Here is a 17003-nt window from a genome sequence, read left to right as displayed (position 1 = left end):
GTGAATGCAGTTCTGGAGTATAGCGTAACCTGTAACACAGGATAAGTAAAAAAATAATATTACAATTAATTTACAAATGTAATCACATTCTTATATGTAGATTAATTATATATGAAAATTGTGAAATGGTCTCTGGGTGGACGTCTGTTTTCAGTATTCAGGGTATTCAATGTAAAGACTTAAAAAACAAAAGCCTATATAGTGTAAAAATATAGCATTTGGAATACTTTGTGTTCCAGACCTATACTTCTTGGCAGCTAGAGGTAAATTTAATGCATTTTATATGTTGCCAATGTGCTTGCTTGGCACTGGGTGATCTAGTGATTGGCTCTACTGTGAAAAATCAAAATGACGCTCAAGGTTAATATAACCAGTGGTTGGTACAATAAAAGAATCTCAGATAGCAAGTGGAACTGGCCTCCAAGTATTCAATTATGATGAGTAAAACAAAATTGTAGTGCCAAGGTTTGAAGTGACACATTAAAGTTATGTTTTTATTAAGAAGTACATGTGCTTATTTTTCAAAACCTTTCCATTTTGACAACATTTTAATCAACTTTTTTTTTTTATTTCAGAATAAAACAGGTATTGTATTTGAGGATGAGGTAACTTACTCCTGCAAACCTGGATACAAACTGGTTGGTAGCAATACAAGAATATGCCAATCCAATAAACAATGGCTGAGCGAGTCTCCAGCATCATGTACTTTACTGAGCTGTGAAAAGCCACCACCCCTAAAAAATGGTGACATTAAAGGGACAACTATTGATGTTGGCTCAAAAATTGAATTTGTATGTGATGAGGGCTATGAACTTATTGGGGAGACTAGTTGGACTTGTCAGAAAAATGCAAAGTGGGACAAAAAAAAATTACCTACCTGTGTGCCATCAAAATGTCAAGAGCCCCCACTATTACAAAACCAATTAGTACTTAAAGATGTTGCTAATGAGACGGGAGTTGTGAAATTTTCTTGTAGAGAGGGCTATGTTCTCCAAGGCTCCTCTGTTTTACGATGTCTGCCATCACAGCACTGGAATGATTCTTTTCCATTATGCAAGCTTGTTCTCTGTCCCAAGCCACCAGATATTGATTATGGAGATCCAAAATCAGTGCCTTCGCTTCATTACGGGACTGTGATACAATATACTTGCACAGATGGTTTTCTGCTTAAAGGACCGCCTGAAATAACATGTGAAGCAGATGGTAATTGGGGTCCAGATCTTCCCAGCTGTGTTCCGGTTGAATGTCCTCAACCAGATGAAATTCCTAATGGAATTGTTGATGTTCAAGGTCTCGCTTATCTCAGCACTGTTCTATACACATGCAGGCCTGGATTTGAGTTAATAGGAAATGCCACGTTAATTTGTGGACCAGTTGGACACTGGCTAGGTGGACTGCCTATATGTAAACCTATCAAATGTCCTGGAGCTAAAGATATTTCAAATGGCAAAAGTTCTTCAACCAGTCTTCACTATGGACAAACTGTAACCTATGCATGTAACAAAGGGTTTAGACTTAAAGGACAACCCATTATTACGTGCATGGAAACAGGAGAATGGGATGCTGATCCCCCAACCTGTAAAGAAATAGTCTGTGATCCCCCTCAGGCTATTGACAATGGCTTTGTAGAGGGAGCTGATTATAGATATGGTGCAATGATTATTTATAGTTGTATGCCTGGATTTCAGCTGACTGGACCTGCCATAATTACTTGTGAAGATTTAGGATGGTCCAGTCTAACGCCAATGTGTGTGCATACAGACTGTGGTCTTCCACCACATATTGACTTTGGACAGTATAGCAAACATAGTGACAATATAATGAATGCAGATCTAAAATTTGAATTGTATGACACACCAGTCACTACCCAACCTCCAACCACGGTACATAGTTATCAAAAAGATGGTAATTATTCAGTTAGGGATATTAGCAATGATGTGTCAGAATTTTTATATGGAACTTATATTCTGTACACCTGTTATTATGGCTATGACATTTTTGGAACACCACTATTATATTGTCAGGAAGATGGTTCCTGGAATGGGACCGCCCCTGTCTGTTTACCAATGGAATGCAATATACCTGTAGCTCCTGAAAATGGTATGGTGCAGTATACTGATAATTCACTAGATAGCACTATTTTATATAAATGTAAGGATGGATATGAACTTATTGGGTCAGAGAACAGCACATGCTTGTCTACAAAGAAATGGAGTCATGACATTCCAAATTGTGCTATAAAATTCTGCAAGCCACCTAATAAGATTCTAAATGGGTACGTAGAAGCCTCAAATTACTCATATATGAGTGTTGCTCATTACAAATGTGACATAGGATATAGACTGCATGGAACTACCAAAAGAACATGTCAAGAAGGTAAACTTTGGGATGGAGAAGAACCTATATGCATTCCTATTTCTTGTGGTCATCCTCAAGCCCCAATAAATGGACAAGTCAGAGAAAATGATTATAATTATGGAAAACATATTGAGTATGAGTGCTTTGAAGGTTTCCTGCTGAGTGGTGATAAGAGAAGAATCTGCTTGGAGGATGGACAGTGGAGTGGAATAATGCCAGAATGCTTACAAATGACATGTAAAACACCTCAGCCCATTGCTAATGGGGAAATTGAAGGGGCAGAATATACTGTTGGAAGTCATATAATTTATAATTGTAATCAAGGACATAAATTAGAAGGGCCATCAAAGCTTACCTGCCAAAAAGATGGAACATGGGATGGAAAAGCTCCACTCTGTGCCCTCATAGACTGTGGTCCTCCAGAAGATATTTCTCATGGCTTCCTTAACAGTTCAGGTTTTCATTATAATGAGTATGTACAATATATTTGCTTTCCTGGTTATGAAATACATGGAAGTCCTAGGCGACAATGTTTATTAAGCGGTATGTGGAGTGGAAATGTTCCCAGTTGTCTACCTTGTGAATGCCCCAAACCTTCTGTTCAGCATGCAAACATTATTGGGGACAATTTCAGCTGTGGTCATTCGATCGCAATCAAATGTCATGATGGTTTTAAACTGTTTGGAGTTTCTGAACTCAGCTGCATGTCTGCAGGAAAATGGAGCTCTGGCTTTCCGTACTGTGGAAAGGTTACCTGTGGCCCTCCACCTGTAATCCCAAATGCAATCATTAATGGAAGCAGTTCAACATTTAAGAATGCAATCAAATACACATGCCTCACAGGCTACGTTATGCAAGGAAATCCAGACCTTGCCTGCACAGAAGATGGGAAATGGAGTAAACCCTACCCTATATGTCAGTTGCTTTCCTGCGGTCCACCACCCAGTATTCCTAACACTGTGATAAATGGCAATTCCTACACTTTTGGAAGTGTCATCCAATATGGGTAAGAATGTTTTTTTAATGAATGGCAAAAATCTAATATAGAGTAGCTACCACATTTCGCATTTGAATTGTTTTCTCTTTCTATGTGTAATAATTGTACTGAAAAAATTCTATGAAAATGTAAAAATCATATCTTATTTAAAGGGAACCTGACAGCTGATACATGCTTCCCAAGCCGTGAGCAGCATGTATAAGCTACTGGCTGTATTATCCCAAGCAGGTCCAATTGACTGTGAAACACTATGGCCAACTGAAGGCAGAGACCTATCAGTCAGTGTTAGTGGGTGAGGAAAAGCCTCCAATGACCCGCCTGTATGACTAGTCTACAGCACGACTTGTACCCTAGCTAGCTATTAAAGTACATTTTACTCTGAAATGCTGCAGTGTTTCAAAGTAAAACAGATTTGGCTGGTGTAATACCGCTAATGGATAATACATGCTGCCCTTTTCTTCAGCAGCACATATCAGGTGTCGGGATACTGTTAACTTAAAAGTTTGGCCACAATGTTTTTGTTGATGGCCTATCCTAATAATACACTATCAATATTTTATCAGTTGGGGTGCGACACCCGGCACCCCTGCCGATCAGCTGTTACCGAACTCAGTCAGAAGCTCTTGAATACTACTGGAACACATCAACTTGGTTAACTATATAGTAGCTGCAGCCGGGAACTACAGATCCATTCCCAATTTATTTGAATAAAGAATAGATCAGAGGTACCTGGCTGTGACCACTATAGAAATGACAGTGCTACTGTGTTCAGGCTGCATCCAAAAAATTCCATCTACTGTCACCTATAACAGCCGATCTTTGTGTTGTACCTCCAGCAACAGATATTAATAGTCTATCTTTAGGATATCATTCGATTTGCAAAAAAAATGCCCAACCTCTAATTTGGAAACCATTTAGGCTGGAAAATGATAAATATAAACATACAAACAAAAAAATAATACTCATCTCACCACTCATCCTGCTCCCTCCTCTTATTTCCGCCCTAGTGCGCCACATTTACAACCTCTTCAATATAGTGCATGACTTTTGGCCACAATTAGGCCTTGGGGGTCACTGCATGTTGACATAATGACTTGCGACACAATCTTGCAACATGCAATGACTGAGCCAAGATTCCTGGCTTATAGTGAAGAGGACAGAAGTGGAGAGCATGACAATAGAAAGAAGAATAGATGGCTGGCCTGAGAGGTTAGCGGTGAGATGAGCACTAGGTTTTTTGTTGTTGTTTTTACAGCTTACATTAAATGGACAACGGATTTCTCTGTTGGTAGACAATGGTCAGTCATTAGAGTTGAGCGAGTATCGAAATATTTGTAATTGCTACACTCGTAACGAGTATTTTGTAATACTTGTGTATTCATTCTGAATAGCAAGTACAATGCAAGTCAATGGGAAATGCAAGTAATTTTTTGCTGATTGGGAAATGCGAGCAATTTTCTGCTGGAGTCCAGCAGAAAATTACTCGCATTTCCCATTGACGTGCATTGTAATCGCTAATCGAAATGAGTACGCGAGTATTACAAAGTACTCATTACGAGTATCGCAAATACAAATATTTTGATACTCGCTCAACTTTATCAGTCATCAGTCATTGAATGATTGTTGACGTATAATTTTAAATTGTTTTCAGCTAAAATTGTCACAATTGGGCATTTCGGTCGACGTTGATCTAATTTGCAGAGCCAGATAAACCCTTGTATTATGTGAAAACATTAGAATAATTGCATTTAGCAACTTTTATGTATTCTGTTACATTACAAGTGTAAAGTATTTGTAAGGCCAAATATTCCACGTTTGTATTGCAGATGTGAAGATGGCTATGTAATGGAAGGAGACGTGGTCACAAAACGTTGTGTAGAGGATGGATCCTGGTCATCAGAGGAAATTACCTGTGTCCCAAGAAAATGTAAATTGCAGTCAGATACAGTAAAAATCAAGGCAGATTATGACATAAATAAAACTGTAACAGTCATATGCAAAACTGGTTACACGCTATCTGGACCAAGCACCTCAACCTGTATGGTAAATTTATCTGTTTATGTTATTATCAACATACAACTTTCCAATACATATAGTGTATGAATTATTCTCTATTGTCAACATAACTGAGCAGTGTTATTGAAAGGAAAAAGTCATTGAGAAGCCAGATTGATGATGTCTTGCTCAAGGGCTTGTTAAAAGGAATCTGTCACCAGGTTTTTGTCATCTAATCTTTGAGCAGCATAATGTAGAGACATGAACCTTGATTAAAGCAATATATCACTTACTGGGCTGCTTGCTGTAGTTTTGTTCAAATCAGTAGTACACCGTGTGCAGAATTATTAGGCAAATGAGTATTTTGATCACATGATAATTTTTATACATGTTGTCCTACTCCAAGCTGTATAGGCTTGAGAGCCAACTACCAATTAAGTAAATCAGGTGATGTGCATCTCTGTAATTAGGAGGGGTGTGGTGTAATGACATCATCACCCTATATAAGGTGTGCTTAATTATTAGGCAACTTCCTTTCCTTTGGCAAAATGGGTCAGAAGAGAGAGTTGACGGGCTCTGAAAAGTCCAAAATTGTGAGATGTCTTGCAGAGGGATGCAGCAGTCTTGAAATTGTCAAACGTTTGAAGCGTGATCACCGAACAATCAAGCATTTCATGGCATATAGCCAACAGGGTCGCAAGAAGCGTGATGGGCAAAAAAGGCGCAAAATAACTGCCCATGAATTGAGGAAAATCAAGTGTGAAGCTGCAAAAGTGCCATTTGCCACCAGTTTGGCCATATTTCAGAGCTGCAACGTTACTGGAGTATCAAAAAGCACAAGGAGTGCCATACTTAGGGACATGGCTAAGGTAAGGAAGGCTGAAAACCACCACCTTTGAACAAGAAACATACAGTTAGGTCCAGAAATATTTGGACAGTGACACAAGTTTTGTTATTTTAGCTGTTTACAAAAACATGTTCAGAAATACAATTATATATATAATATGGGCTGAAAGTGCACACTCCCAGCTGCAATATGAGAGTTTTCACATCCAAATCGGAGAAAGGGTTTAGGAATCATAGCTCTGTAATGCATAGCCTCCTCTTTTTCAAGGGACCAAAAGTAATTGGACAAGTGACTCTAAGGGCTGCAATTAACTCTGAAGGTGTCTCCCTCGTTAACCTGTAATCAATGAAGTAGTTAAAAGGTCTGGGGTTGATTACAGGTGTGTGGTTTTGCATTTGGAAGCTGTTGCTGTGACCAGACAACATGCGGTCTAAGGAACTCTCAATTGAGGTGAAGCAGAACATCCTGAGGCTGAAAAAAAAAGAAAAAATCCATCAGAGAGATAGCAGACATGCTTGGAGTAGCAAAATCAACAGTCGGGTACATTCTGAGAAAAAAGGAATTGACTGGTGAGCTTGGGAACTCAAAAAGGCCTGGGCGTCCACGGATGACAACAGTGGTGGATGATCGCCGCATACTTTCTTTGGTGAAGAAGAACCCGTTCACAACATCAACTGAAGTCCAGAACACTCTCAGTGAAGTATGTGTATCTGTCTCTAAGTCAACAGTAAAGAAAAGAGTCCATGAAAGTAAATACAAAGGGTTCACATCTAGATGCAAACCATTCATCAATTCCAAAAATAGACAGGCCAGAGTTAAATTTGCTGAAAAACACCTCATGAAGCCAGCTCAGTTCTGGAAAAGTATTCTATGGACAGATGTGACAAAGATCAACCTGTACCAGAATGATGGGAAGAAAAAAGTTTGGAGAAGAGAGGGAACGGCACATGATCCAAGGCACACCACATCCTCTGTAAAACATGGTGGAGGCAACGTGATGGCATGGGCATGCATGGCTTTCAATGGCACTGGGTCACTTGTGTTTATTGATGACATAACAGCAGACAAGAGTAGCCGGATGAATTCTGAAGTGTACAGGGATATACTTTCAGCCCAGATTCAGCCAAATGCCGCAAATTTGATCGGACGGCGCTTCATAGTACAGATGGACAATGACCCCAAGCATACAGCCAAAGCTACCCAGGAGTTCATGAGTGCAAAAAAGTGGAACATTCTGCAATGGCCAAGTCAGTCACCAGATCTTAACCCAATTGAGCATGCATTTCACTTGCTCAAATCCAGACTTAAGACGGAAAGACCCACAAACAAGCAAGACCTGAAGGTTGCGGCTGTAAAGGCCTGGCAAAGCATTAAGAAGGAGGAAACCCAGCGTTTGGTGAGGTCCATGGGTTCCAGACTTAAGGCAGTGATTGCCTCCAAAGGATTCGCAACAAAATATTGAAAATAAAAATATTTTGTTTGGGTTTGGTTTATTTGTCCAATTACTTTTGACCTCCTAAAATGTGGAGTGTTAGTAAAGAAATGTGTACAATTCCTACAATTTCTATCAGATATTTTTGTTCAAACCTTCAAATTAAACGTTACAATCTGCACTTGAATTCTGTTGTAGAGGTTTCATTTCAAATCCAATGTGGTGGCATGCAGAGCCCAACTCGCGAAAATTGTGTCACTGTCCAAATATTTCTGGACCTAACTGTATGATAAAACATCAAGACTGGGCTAACAAATATCTTAAGACTGATTTTTCAAAGGTTTTATGGACTGATGAAATGAGAGTGACTCTTGATGGGCCAGATGGATGGGCCAGAGGCTGGATCAGTAAAGGGCAGAGAGCTCCCCTCCGACTCAGATGCCAGCAAGGTGGAGGTGGGGTACTGGTATGGGCTGGTATCATCAAAGATGAACTTGTGGAACCTTTTCGGGTTGAGGATGGAGTGAAGCTCAACTGCCAGACCTACTGCCAGTTTCTAGAAGACAACTTTTTCAAACAGTGGTACATGAAGAAGTCAGTATCATTCAAGAAAAACATGATTTTCATGCAGGACAATTCTTCATCACATGCATCGAATTACCCCACTGCGTGGCTGGCCAGTAAAGGTCTAAAAAATGAAAAAATAATGACATGGCCCCCTTGTTCACCTGATCTGAACCCCATAGAGAACCTGCAGTCCCTCATAAAATGTGAGATCTACAGGGAGGGAAAACAGTACACATCTCGTAACACTGTCTAGGAGGCTGTGGTGGCTGCTGCACGCAATGTTGATCATAAACAGATCAAGCAACTGACAGAATCTATGGATGGTAGGCTGTTGAGTGTCATCATAAAGAAAGGTGGCTATATTGGTCACTAATTTTTGGGGGATTTTCTTTTTGCTTGTCAGAAATGTTTATTTCTAAATTTTGTGCAGTTATATTTGTTTTCCTGGTGAATATAAACAAGTAAGATGGGTATTTATTTGGTTTTTATTAAGTTGCCTAATAATTCTGCACAGTAATAGTTACATGCACAAACAGATATCCTCCTAAGATAGCCAAATCTAAAAACAATCCCACTCCAACTTCCAAAAATATTAAGCTTTGATATTGGAGTCTTTTGGGTTGATTGAGAACATAGTTGTTCATCAATAATAAAAAAATCCTCTAAAATACAACTTGCCTAATAATTCTGCACACGATTATCACTAGAGGACTACTAAACCTGCTGCCATGTGGCTCTCCATACTTAACCCCCTACCACCATTGATTGATAGCCTTCTGCCTATGCAGTGTACACAGAAATACTGCTATTTGGATCATTTGCAAATATAAAGTCATTCAGCTAATATACTGTATAAAACGATAATCAATGTCTGGATTTCAGGACCTCTCACGTGATTCAAGAAGTTTCACTTCCGCTCTCCGTATTTACGTAGAACTGGCTATATGTATGAAAGGGATGCTTGGTTTATTAAGCCAGACTCCTTTTCTGTCTCCACATCACCTGTGATAGAGAAGGGGTCTGGCTTATCAACCAAATCACTGTAGTTTCCTGCTAATATTGCTTGTTTTCTGTAGGGTGTTTTGCATAAACATAAAGTATACATATACAGTACATATATATATACAGAAAATCCCTTTAACACATGCTACTATTTAAATCAGACATGCAGTTATTAAAATAACTTGTATTCATCATTTAGACAGATGGGAACTGGTTACCCCCTTTGACTGATGACGTGTGCTCCCCTATATCATGTGGTCAACCTTCTGCTCCGGATCATGGCACAGTGCTTGGCTCAAGATATTCCTACAAAGATACTGTTCTCTACCAATGTGATGCTGGATATGAAATTCACGTAAGTGCATACACATCAGTGTATTTTGTGTATTGACATCACTAAGATGAATGCATTCATATACATAGAGGTACATTTGTTAATACTTTGTAAAATCCTTATGGTACAGTCCTGGCTTTGCTCTGAATTTTCGAAGCAAATCTAAGCTCTGAGTGAGTACTCTATGCTTACCATGCCACTCACCAGATCTCTGTGGCATTTCTCCTCCATATACTGGAACTGGTGGACATTTTCAAGTGAATTCCAACACATTTTTTTACCTGTCTCCTCCATTCACTAGCTTGTGCTGATGTCTTACGATATATTAGCACTTGAGATTAGTGGATCAATTCGCAGGACTTGGGTCCATCAGAAAGGTCAGCTTTTTATTAGTCAGTGCATAATGATCTGGTGACAGCCCTGGCTAAGCAAAAGCTGTACTATAAGGTAATTTGTGAGCCTCTTATGCCGCAGCCAGAAACTACTGACCTGGACAACGGAGTGGAGTCCCACAAATTAATGCGCCAATCTCTAGTCAGCACTGTCTACACAGTCTACAAGGTGCTTTAGATTTTTTCTATGTCACATGGAATGAACTCATTATCTATGGTCATGGCATTATCCATTGTCATGATTATAATTAGTATGGTTGAAAAAAGACACATTTCCAACAAGTTCAACGGAAGGATCTTTCGTATCCTTTGGTTGAACTTGGTGAAAATGTGTCTGTTTTCAAGGATAAAAGAAATCAAATTTAGGTACATCAACACATCCACAATGCATGAACCAGTCTACTCTAGATAAGTGTAGATCAACTATATACATTATCAACAAGACATATATATATATATATATATATATATATATATATATATATATATATACAGTAGAAGTATTTATGTTGTTTTCTTCTTCTTCTAATAAAGCATCTACGCGTTTATTAATGTAAACAATTTGCCAAAGTAAGAAAATGGAAATGGATTTTATAACTAAAACCCAGTTATTCAGAGCTGCAGCAACATGTTTCACCAAAATGTTTCCTTACGAGCATACGTCACATTGTAGAGTTTAATGTTATACAATGTTCATATGATAGTGGTAGCAAATAACTTCCTGCTACAGTCTTTATTTTTTGAGAATACCTTTAAATTTATTCTTTCAGCCCAAACTGACAGCATAAACTAAGCACAAAGCCTTCTAGGGGATACCACCCTCAAAAATCTCACTTTGGGATGTTGCAATCTCTGCCTCAGTATTGCAGAAACTGAAGGTTATTCATCTATTCTAATTAGAATGCTCGGTGCACCCTTGGGGGTATTTTGCACACAACGACATCGCAAGCCGATGCTTGCGATGACGAGCATGATAGTCCCCGCCCCCGTCGCAGCAGCGATATCTTGTGATCGCAGCCGTAGCGAACATTATCGTTACGGCAGCTTCACATGGACTCACCTGCCTTGCGACGTCGATCTGGCAGGCGACCCGCCTCCTTATTAAGGGGGCAGGTCGTGCGGCGTAATAGCGACGTCACACAGCAGGCGGCCAATAGAAGCGGAGGGGCGGAGATAAGCGGGACGTAAACATCCCGCCCACCTCTGTCCTTCCGCATAGCCGTCGTGAGCTGCAGGACGCAGGTAGGAGATGTTCCTCGCTCCTGCGGCTTCACACACAGCGATGTGTGCTGCCGCAGGAACGAGGAATAACATCGTACCTGTCGCAATCGTGTAATTATGGAATTCTCAGACACTACACCGATGATACGATTACGACGATTTTGCGCTCATTAATCGTATCATCTAGGATTTACACACTACGATGTCGAGTGCGACGCCGGAAGTGCATCACTTTTGACATGACCCCTCCGACATCGCACCTGCGATGTCGTAGTGTGCAAAGTGCCCTTTGGTGTGGATAAACAGCTCAATGCACCATTCCTTCCACTGATTTCTCTCATGTCTCTGCTTCCTGATGATTAACAGCACTGGCTTCCCTGGGGCATGCACTGTCAACAGAGAAAATTCATGCAAAACAGTGCTGTCAATCATAAGTGAGGGAGGCGAGCCTGCAATACCAGTGGGTGGGACAGGTACACTGAGCCTCTTGGCCAAAACAAGGGTGCATCAAGGGCCTTAATTAGTGTATTTGATTAAGGGGTCCCCATCCTGTGGCTCGGGAGCCAATGTGGTTCATAGGCCCATGATGTGTGGTTTTATGTCAGCTTGGTACATAATCACCAGGACTAACAAACAGCTATGAAGAGCAAATCTCCAAATGTCTACTTTTCTGAGTAGCCCTGGACAGAAGAGAATATTTGGATAAGCATATAGTATAGTCCGACGTGAGCTCCCCTCACCCTTCCCCACCACTTGTACTCCTACATGGAAATATTTAATTAAATACTGCTACTTGGATGCCGATGAGTGCCGTCTGCTTCTGTCTCCCTTTGGATCTTATGCATGGTCTATGTTTTGGGATGTGCACCCGGCTTTTCTGCTACAAGGAACGATTCAACAGTAACATTTGTCTTGGATTAGCAGTGCCCGGTTTCTCTACCCTTGCTGCATCATATAAAAAAAAAAACAAAAACAAAGAGAAAAATTGTAGGAAAAATACCCTGACTATAAATAAATAAATTGCAAGTGCTTGATAACAGGGTACTTAGTGTATACATTTTTGCAAAAAGGTAAAAAGCTGTCTCACCTCGTCACGGTGTACCCATCTGAGACAGTCCCTAACCTACTGAAGTTAAAAACATTATCAATACCTGACTTGTGTCATGTCAAAACTCCAATATGAATGGTGGCAAGAGGTCAGCTGGGTCCCAGATTAAATACACAGCAAAGTGAGACGCAATTAGTTGTTTAGTCTCAGTATTAGGAGGGCTGCACCCCCAACTTGCAATAAAGGCTGCAATTCACATGTTTACTGAACATTGTGTCAGCTCAGGTTTTTGGTGTTCCTTGCTGCATATACAATATACTGTACTTGCTATAATGTGGCGCACTGGAGAAGCCAGGTCATCACAGAACTACACCAACACACCCCACACCCCGGTTAGGCACACCGAAGCCAAACACAAAATCCTTGTTGCCTTCCTCCAGGGGCTGATGTCCACACCAGGGGGTGGGCCAGGCGGTTGGTCCCGCCCACCAAGGAGTTCACAGTCCTGGAAGCGGGAAAAGGAGGCAGAGGAGATTAGAGTTTTGAAGTGAGAGGAAGTAAAGTGGTAGAGGAGCAGTCTGAAGGCGGTCCGGGTGTGTGGCCCGGACGGAACAGCAAGGTTGGCAGACAGTGGTGACCGTCTGCAGGAGAGGCTAATTGGAGCAAACCGTATGGACCGTGGATGGGCGGTGGCCCGGCGGACCGGATCGGAGAATAAAGAGAAGCCAGCACCATCCGGCAGGGCTTACGGACCCCGACAAGGCTAGGAGTCGCCGTCAAATTTGTCAAATCCGTTAGCGAAGGGAACCTCCAAGGTTTCCCAGCAGTCAAGACTAGAGTTAAGCGTGGTTCGCGGTTCAAGGTTCTCCAGTTCGCGGCTCGAGTGATTTTGGGGGCTGTTCTAGATCGAACTAGAACTCGAGCTTTTTGCTAAAGCTCGATAGTTCTAGATCCGTTCGAGAACGGTTCTAGCAGCAAAAAGACCAGCTAATTCCTAGCTGGCTTTCCGCTGTAATAGTGTAAGTCACTCTGTGACTCACACTATTATGAAATTTCAGTGTATAGTGTGCGGGAACAGCGCATTCAGATCACTGCTGTATGGATAATGGCAATCGACATTTTTTTTTTCCCTTGTCTTCCTTCCCTAAGCGCGCGCGTGTAGTGGGGCGGGCCAGCATGTCAGCCAAACCCAGACACACACACAGCTAAGTGGACTTTTAGCCAGAGAAGCAACGGCATGTGTGATAGGATGTCCATGTCACATGTCCCTGCATTATAAAACCGGACATTATCTGCCTTCTGCGTCCTTGGTGTCAGTCATCACTGGCGCAGCTCCTATCGCCGATACTGCTGTGTACGCTCCATACACAGCGCTGTACAGCATAGGGATAGCACTTTCTATCAGTCCTTTTAAGGGCTCATACCGGCAGGGTCAGAGCCATAGGTGACAGGTCCGTGAAAACAGAGTTTAACAGCTACACAAGATGACAGCGTCTGTGTAGCTAAGGTCAGGGATTTCCTCGCTGCATTTCCCCATTAGGAGGGATAGAAAGGCAGGCTTCCTTTCCTCTACCCAGACCCACAACCCTGCCACTGTACCCTCCTGCCCTTTGCACACTCAAACTCATTGTTACTAAGCCATTATACTAGCAAACACTGAGTGAACTTAGTGGCATCCTAAACGTGGCTATTGGACTTCTGTATAGTCCCACTAGTGCAAAGATATTTGCAGCACGTCTGCCTGCATTGCACACTCAAACTCATTGTTACTAAGCCATTATACTAGCAAACACTGAGTGAACTTAGTGGCATCCTAAACGTGGCTATTGGACTTCTGTATAGTCCCAGTAGTGCAAAGATATTTGCAGCATGTCTGCCTGCATTGCACACTCAAAGTCATTGTTACTAAGCCATTATACTAGCAAAAACTGCTGCAACTTAGTGGCATACAAAAAGTGGCTGTTGTACTCCATTTGTGCCCCACAGGTGCCAAGCTATTTACAGCACCTCTGCATGACACCCTCCTGCTCTGTTTTTAAAAGCTATAATAATAGCAAAAACTGCTGCAACTTAGTGGCATACAAAAAGTGGCTGTTGTACTCCATTTGTGCCCCACAGGTGCCAAGCTATTTACAGCACCTCTGCATGACACCCTCCTGCTCTGTTTTTAGAAGCTATAATAATAGCAAAAACTGCTGCAACTTAGTGGCATACAAAAAGTGGCTGTTGTACTCCATTTGTGCCCCACAGGTGCCAAGCTATTTACAGCACCTCTGCATGACACCCTCCTGCTCTGTTTTTAAAAGCTATAATAATAGCAAAAACTGCTGCAACTTAGTGGCATACAAAAAGTGGCTGTTGGACTTCTGTATTGTCCCACTAGTGCAAAGATATTTGCAGCACATCTGCCTGCATTGCACACTCCAACTCATTGTTACTTACTAAGACATTATAATACCAAAAATTGAGTAAACTTAGTGGCATACAAGAAGTGGCTGTTGTACTCCATTAGTGCCCCACTGGTGCAAATCTATGTGCAGCACCTGTGCAGGACACCCTCCTGCTCTGTTTTTAATAAGCTATATTGATAGCAAAAAATACTGCCATTTAGTGGCATCATAGAACTGGCTGTTGTATTCCATTAGTGCCCCACTGGTGCCAAGCTATTTCTAGCACCTGTGCAGGACACCCTCCTGCTCTGTTTTTAATAAGCTATAATGATAGCATAGCAAAAAATACTGCCATTTAGTGGCATCATAGAACTGCCTGTTGGACTTCCATTAGTGTCCCACTGGTGCAAATCTATTTGCAGCACCTCTGCATGACACCCTCATGCACATTTTGCTACGCTAATTTTATAGCAAACTCAGGGAATTCATTGCTGCATTTGATAATTCGGAGGGATAGAAAGTGATGCTTCCTTTAGCTTTTCCTTCTATTCATAGACAGCATCTCCAAGTCCACACCCGAAGAGCAATTTCTCCTCGACGTCTAAGTGTGGAGAGGCACCTAGTGCGCATGCGTGTGCCGATTTACCCCAGCTGCAGCCAAACTACAGTGTTTCGCCTAGTGAGTATGCTCAGCCTGACTGTGCCATTCCTGAGGCTAAGTCTTCATTTCGGGATACAGCGCATGCTCCCACACTTAGTGCAAAAAGCCTCTTTGCACAGGTACTTGCATTCCGTGCCGGGTCTAAGTCCTGTTTTGTGATTAGACACCATGCTAAAGCTGATAGTCTTTTTTCAGAGACTGTATTTCATGCTACTGAGCATGCTCAGGCACTTACTGCATCAGAGACTAGGTCCGGTAATGAACTCTTTGGCCCTGCCCCTGATGTAGGGGGCCCATATAGACCACAGGGCATCAGGTGTCCTGACAATGTGGCCAGGCCACTCCCAAATGGCTTGCAGAGGCCCGCCCCTATGACTTGTCACCTCATTATTGATGGTCAGACGATGACTGGTGAGGTGTTTATGTCGTGGCAGCCATGAGGTCATTATTGAAGTTGCGGTTCCAAATAGGACGCTATTTATGCCACTCATGACGTGTCACTCTGCTTTTGTCTCCAGGAGGTGCATTGTGGTCCACCCTGGTTTGGGGCGGACCAAGGTTATAAAACGGGCTGGAGCCAACAAGGAGGTGCGCAGTCTTCTATTATGCTCCGAAAGAGCACACCTCCATGTGTTGAACCCATTGCGGCTTTAGGCCAGAGGTAGGCAGGGATAGGGCGTCGATGCAAGCCGCCACCACAGTTGGTAATGCAGAACGGTTAAGACCAGCTCCTGTCCTACAAGTCCTGCTTGTGCAGCCCAGTGGCATTAACAGGCCTGCTGCTGCTGATGCGCCTGCTGTCCACAGGTGTGGCCCCAATGCACATGGTCAGCGTACTGAATGGCCCCTGTGATGTTAACAGGGAGTTCCTGGGCTGGGTGGGCGTGTGGACCCTGTGACGCTAACAGGGCTCCCAGTCTCAAGATTCGAGTGGCGTCTAACTCAGTTCAGGCAACTATTAGTTTCATAGCCACACAGATCTGTATCCTCCATCTAACCTTCCAGTTGCCAACCTCTCCTTTTCCATATGGGAGCACGGTGGACATTGACTGCTGATGGGGATATATACCTTTCTCTTTCTTTTCTTATTAATTTTCGTTATATAGCGGTAACATAGTATATACCACCGTATCCAAATCTGCCAGTCCCACCGTAACAGATGGTGTTTCTTCATCAAATGTTACTTTTGCTTAACCAACAAACCCACGAACAAAAACTTTTTCCCCTTTCCAACACACCTGTTCCCCTTTCCACCAGCATCTGTCCTTTTTGAACTCATTTGGTATATGACCAAAAGTGCAACTCTGCAGGGACACTGTACTCAATGCCATCTCAGCACAGCAGCCAGCCCTCGGTCCCTCAGATGTGGACAAGTAAAAGACCATTTCCTCCTATCCATGACAAAGCGTTGAGATTCACTCTGTGCAGCACTGGTGTTTACTGGAAAAGCAGATCTAAGAATCCGTACCACCTTCTGCAGATACTCCTGTATACGTGCGTCCCTTTCTATGGCAGGAATTATTTCGCCAAATTTTGTCTTGTACCGGGGATCTAACAGTGTGGCAACCCAGTAGTTAGCATTACTTCGAATTCGTACAATCCGAGGGTCATGTTGTAGGTAGTGCAGCAAGAAGGCGCTCATGTGTCTTGTGCATCCAGGAGGACCAAGTCCTTGGTGTGTTAGTGGCAGAGAGGTGAGAATCGTGCCTCCTTCCTCTGCCCTCTCCCCCCAACCTCGCACAACCTAAATGTGAGCAAG

At 42.3% G+C, this 17003-nt stretch overlaps 1 protein-coding gene across 1 annotated transcript in view; it reads left to right on the top strand.

Moving 5' to 3' along the window:
• Positions 1 to 17003, top strand: part of SVEP1 (sushi, von Willebrand factor type A, EGF and pentraxin domain containing 1) — a 570842-nt gene that overhangs the window by 423812 nt on the left and 130027 nt on the right. Inside the window, exons 38-40 of the mRNA XM_075316174.1 lie at positions 576 to 3364; positions 5182 to 5398; positions 9398 to 9553. Coding sequence (XP_075172289.1) covers positions 576 to 3364; positions 5182 to 5398; positions 9398 to 9553 — 3162 coding nt within the window. The remainder of the gene's footprint in view (positions 1 to 575; positions 3365 to 5181; positions 5399 to 9397; positions 9554 to 17003) is intronic.

The sequence above is a fragment of the Anomaloglossus baeobatrachus genome, chromosome 1 (genome assembly GCF_048569485.1).
Source record: "Anomaloglossus baeobatrachus isolate aAnoBae1 chromosome 1, aAnoBae1.hap1, whole genome shotgun sequence".
Lineage (NCBI taxonomy): Eukaryota > Metazoa > Chordata > Amphibia > Anura > Aromobatidae > Anomaloglossus > Anomaloglossus baeobatrachus.
This window is presented reverse-complemented; position numbering and strand designations above follow the sequence as displayed.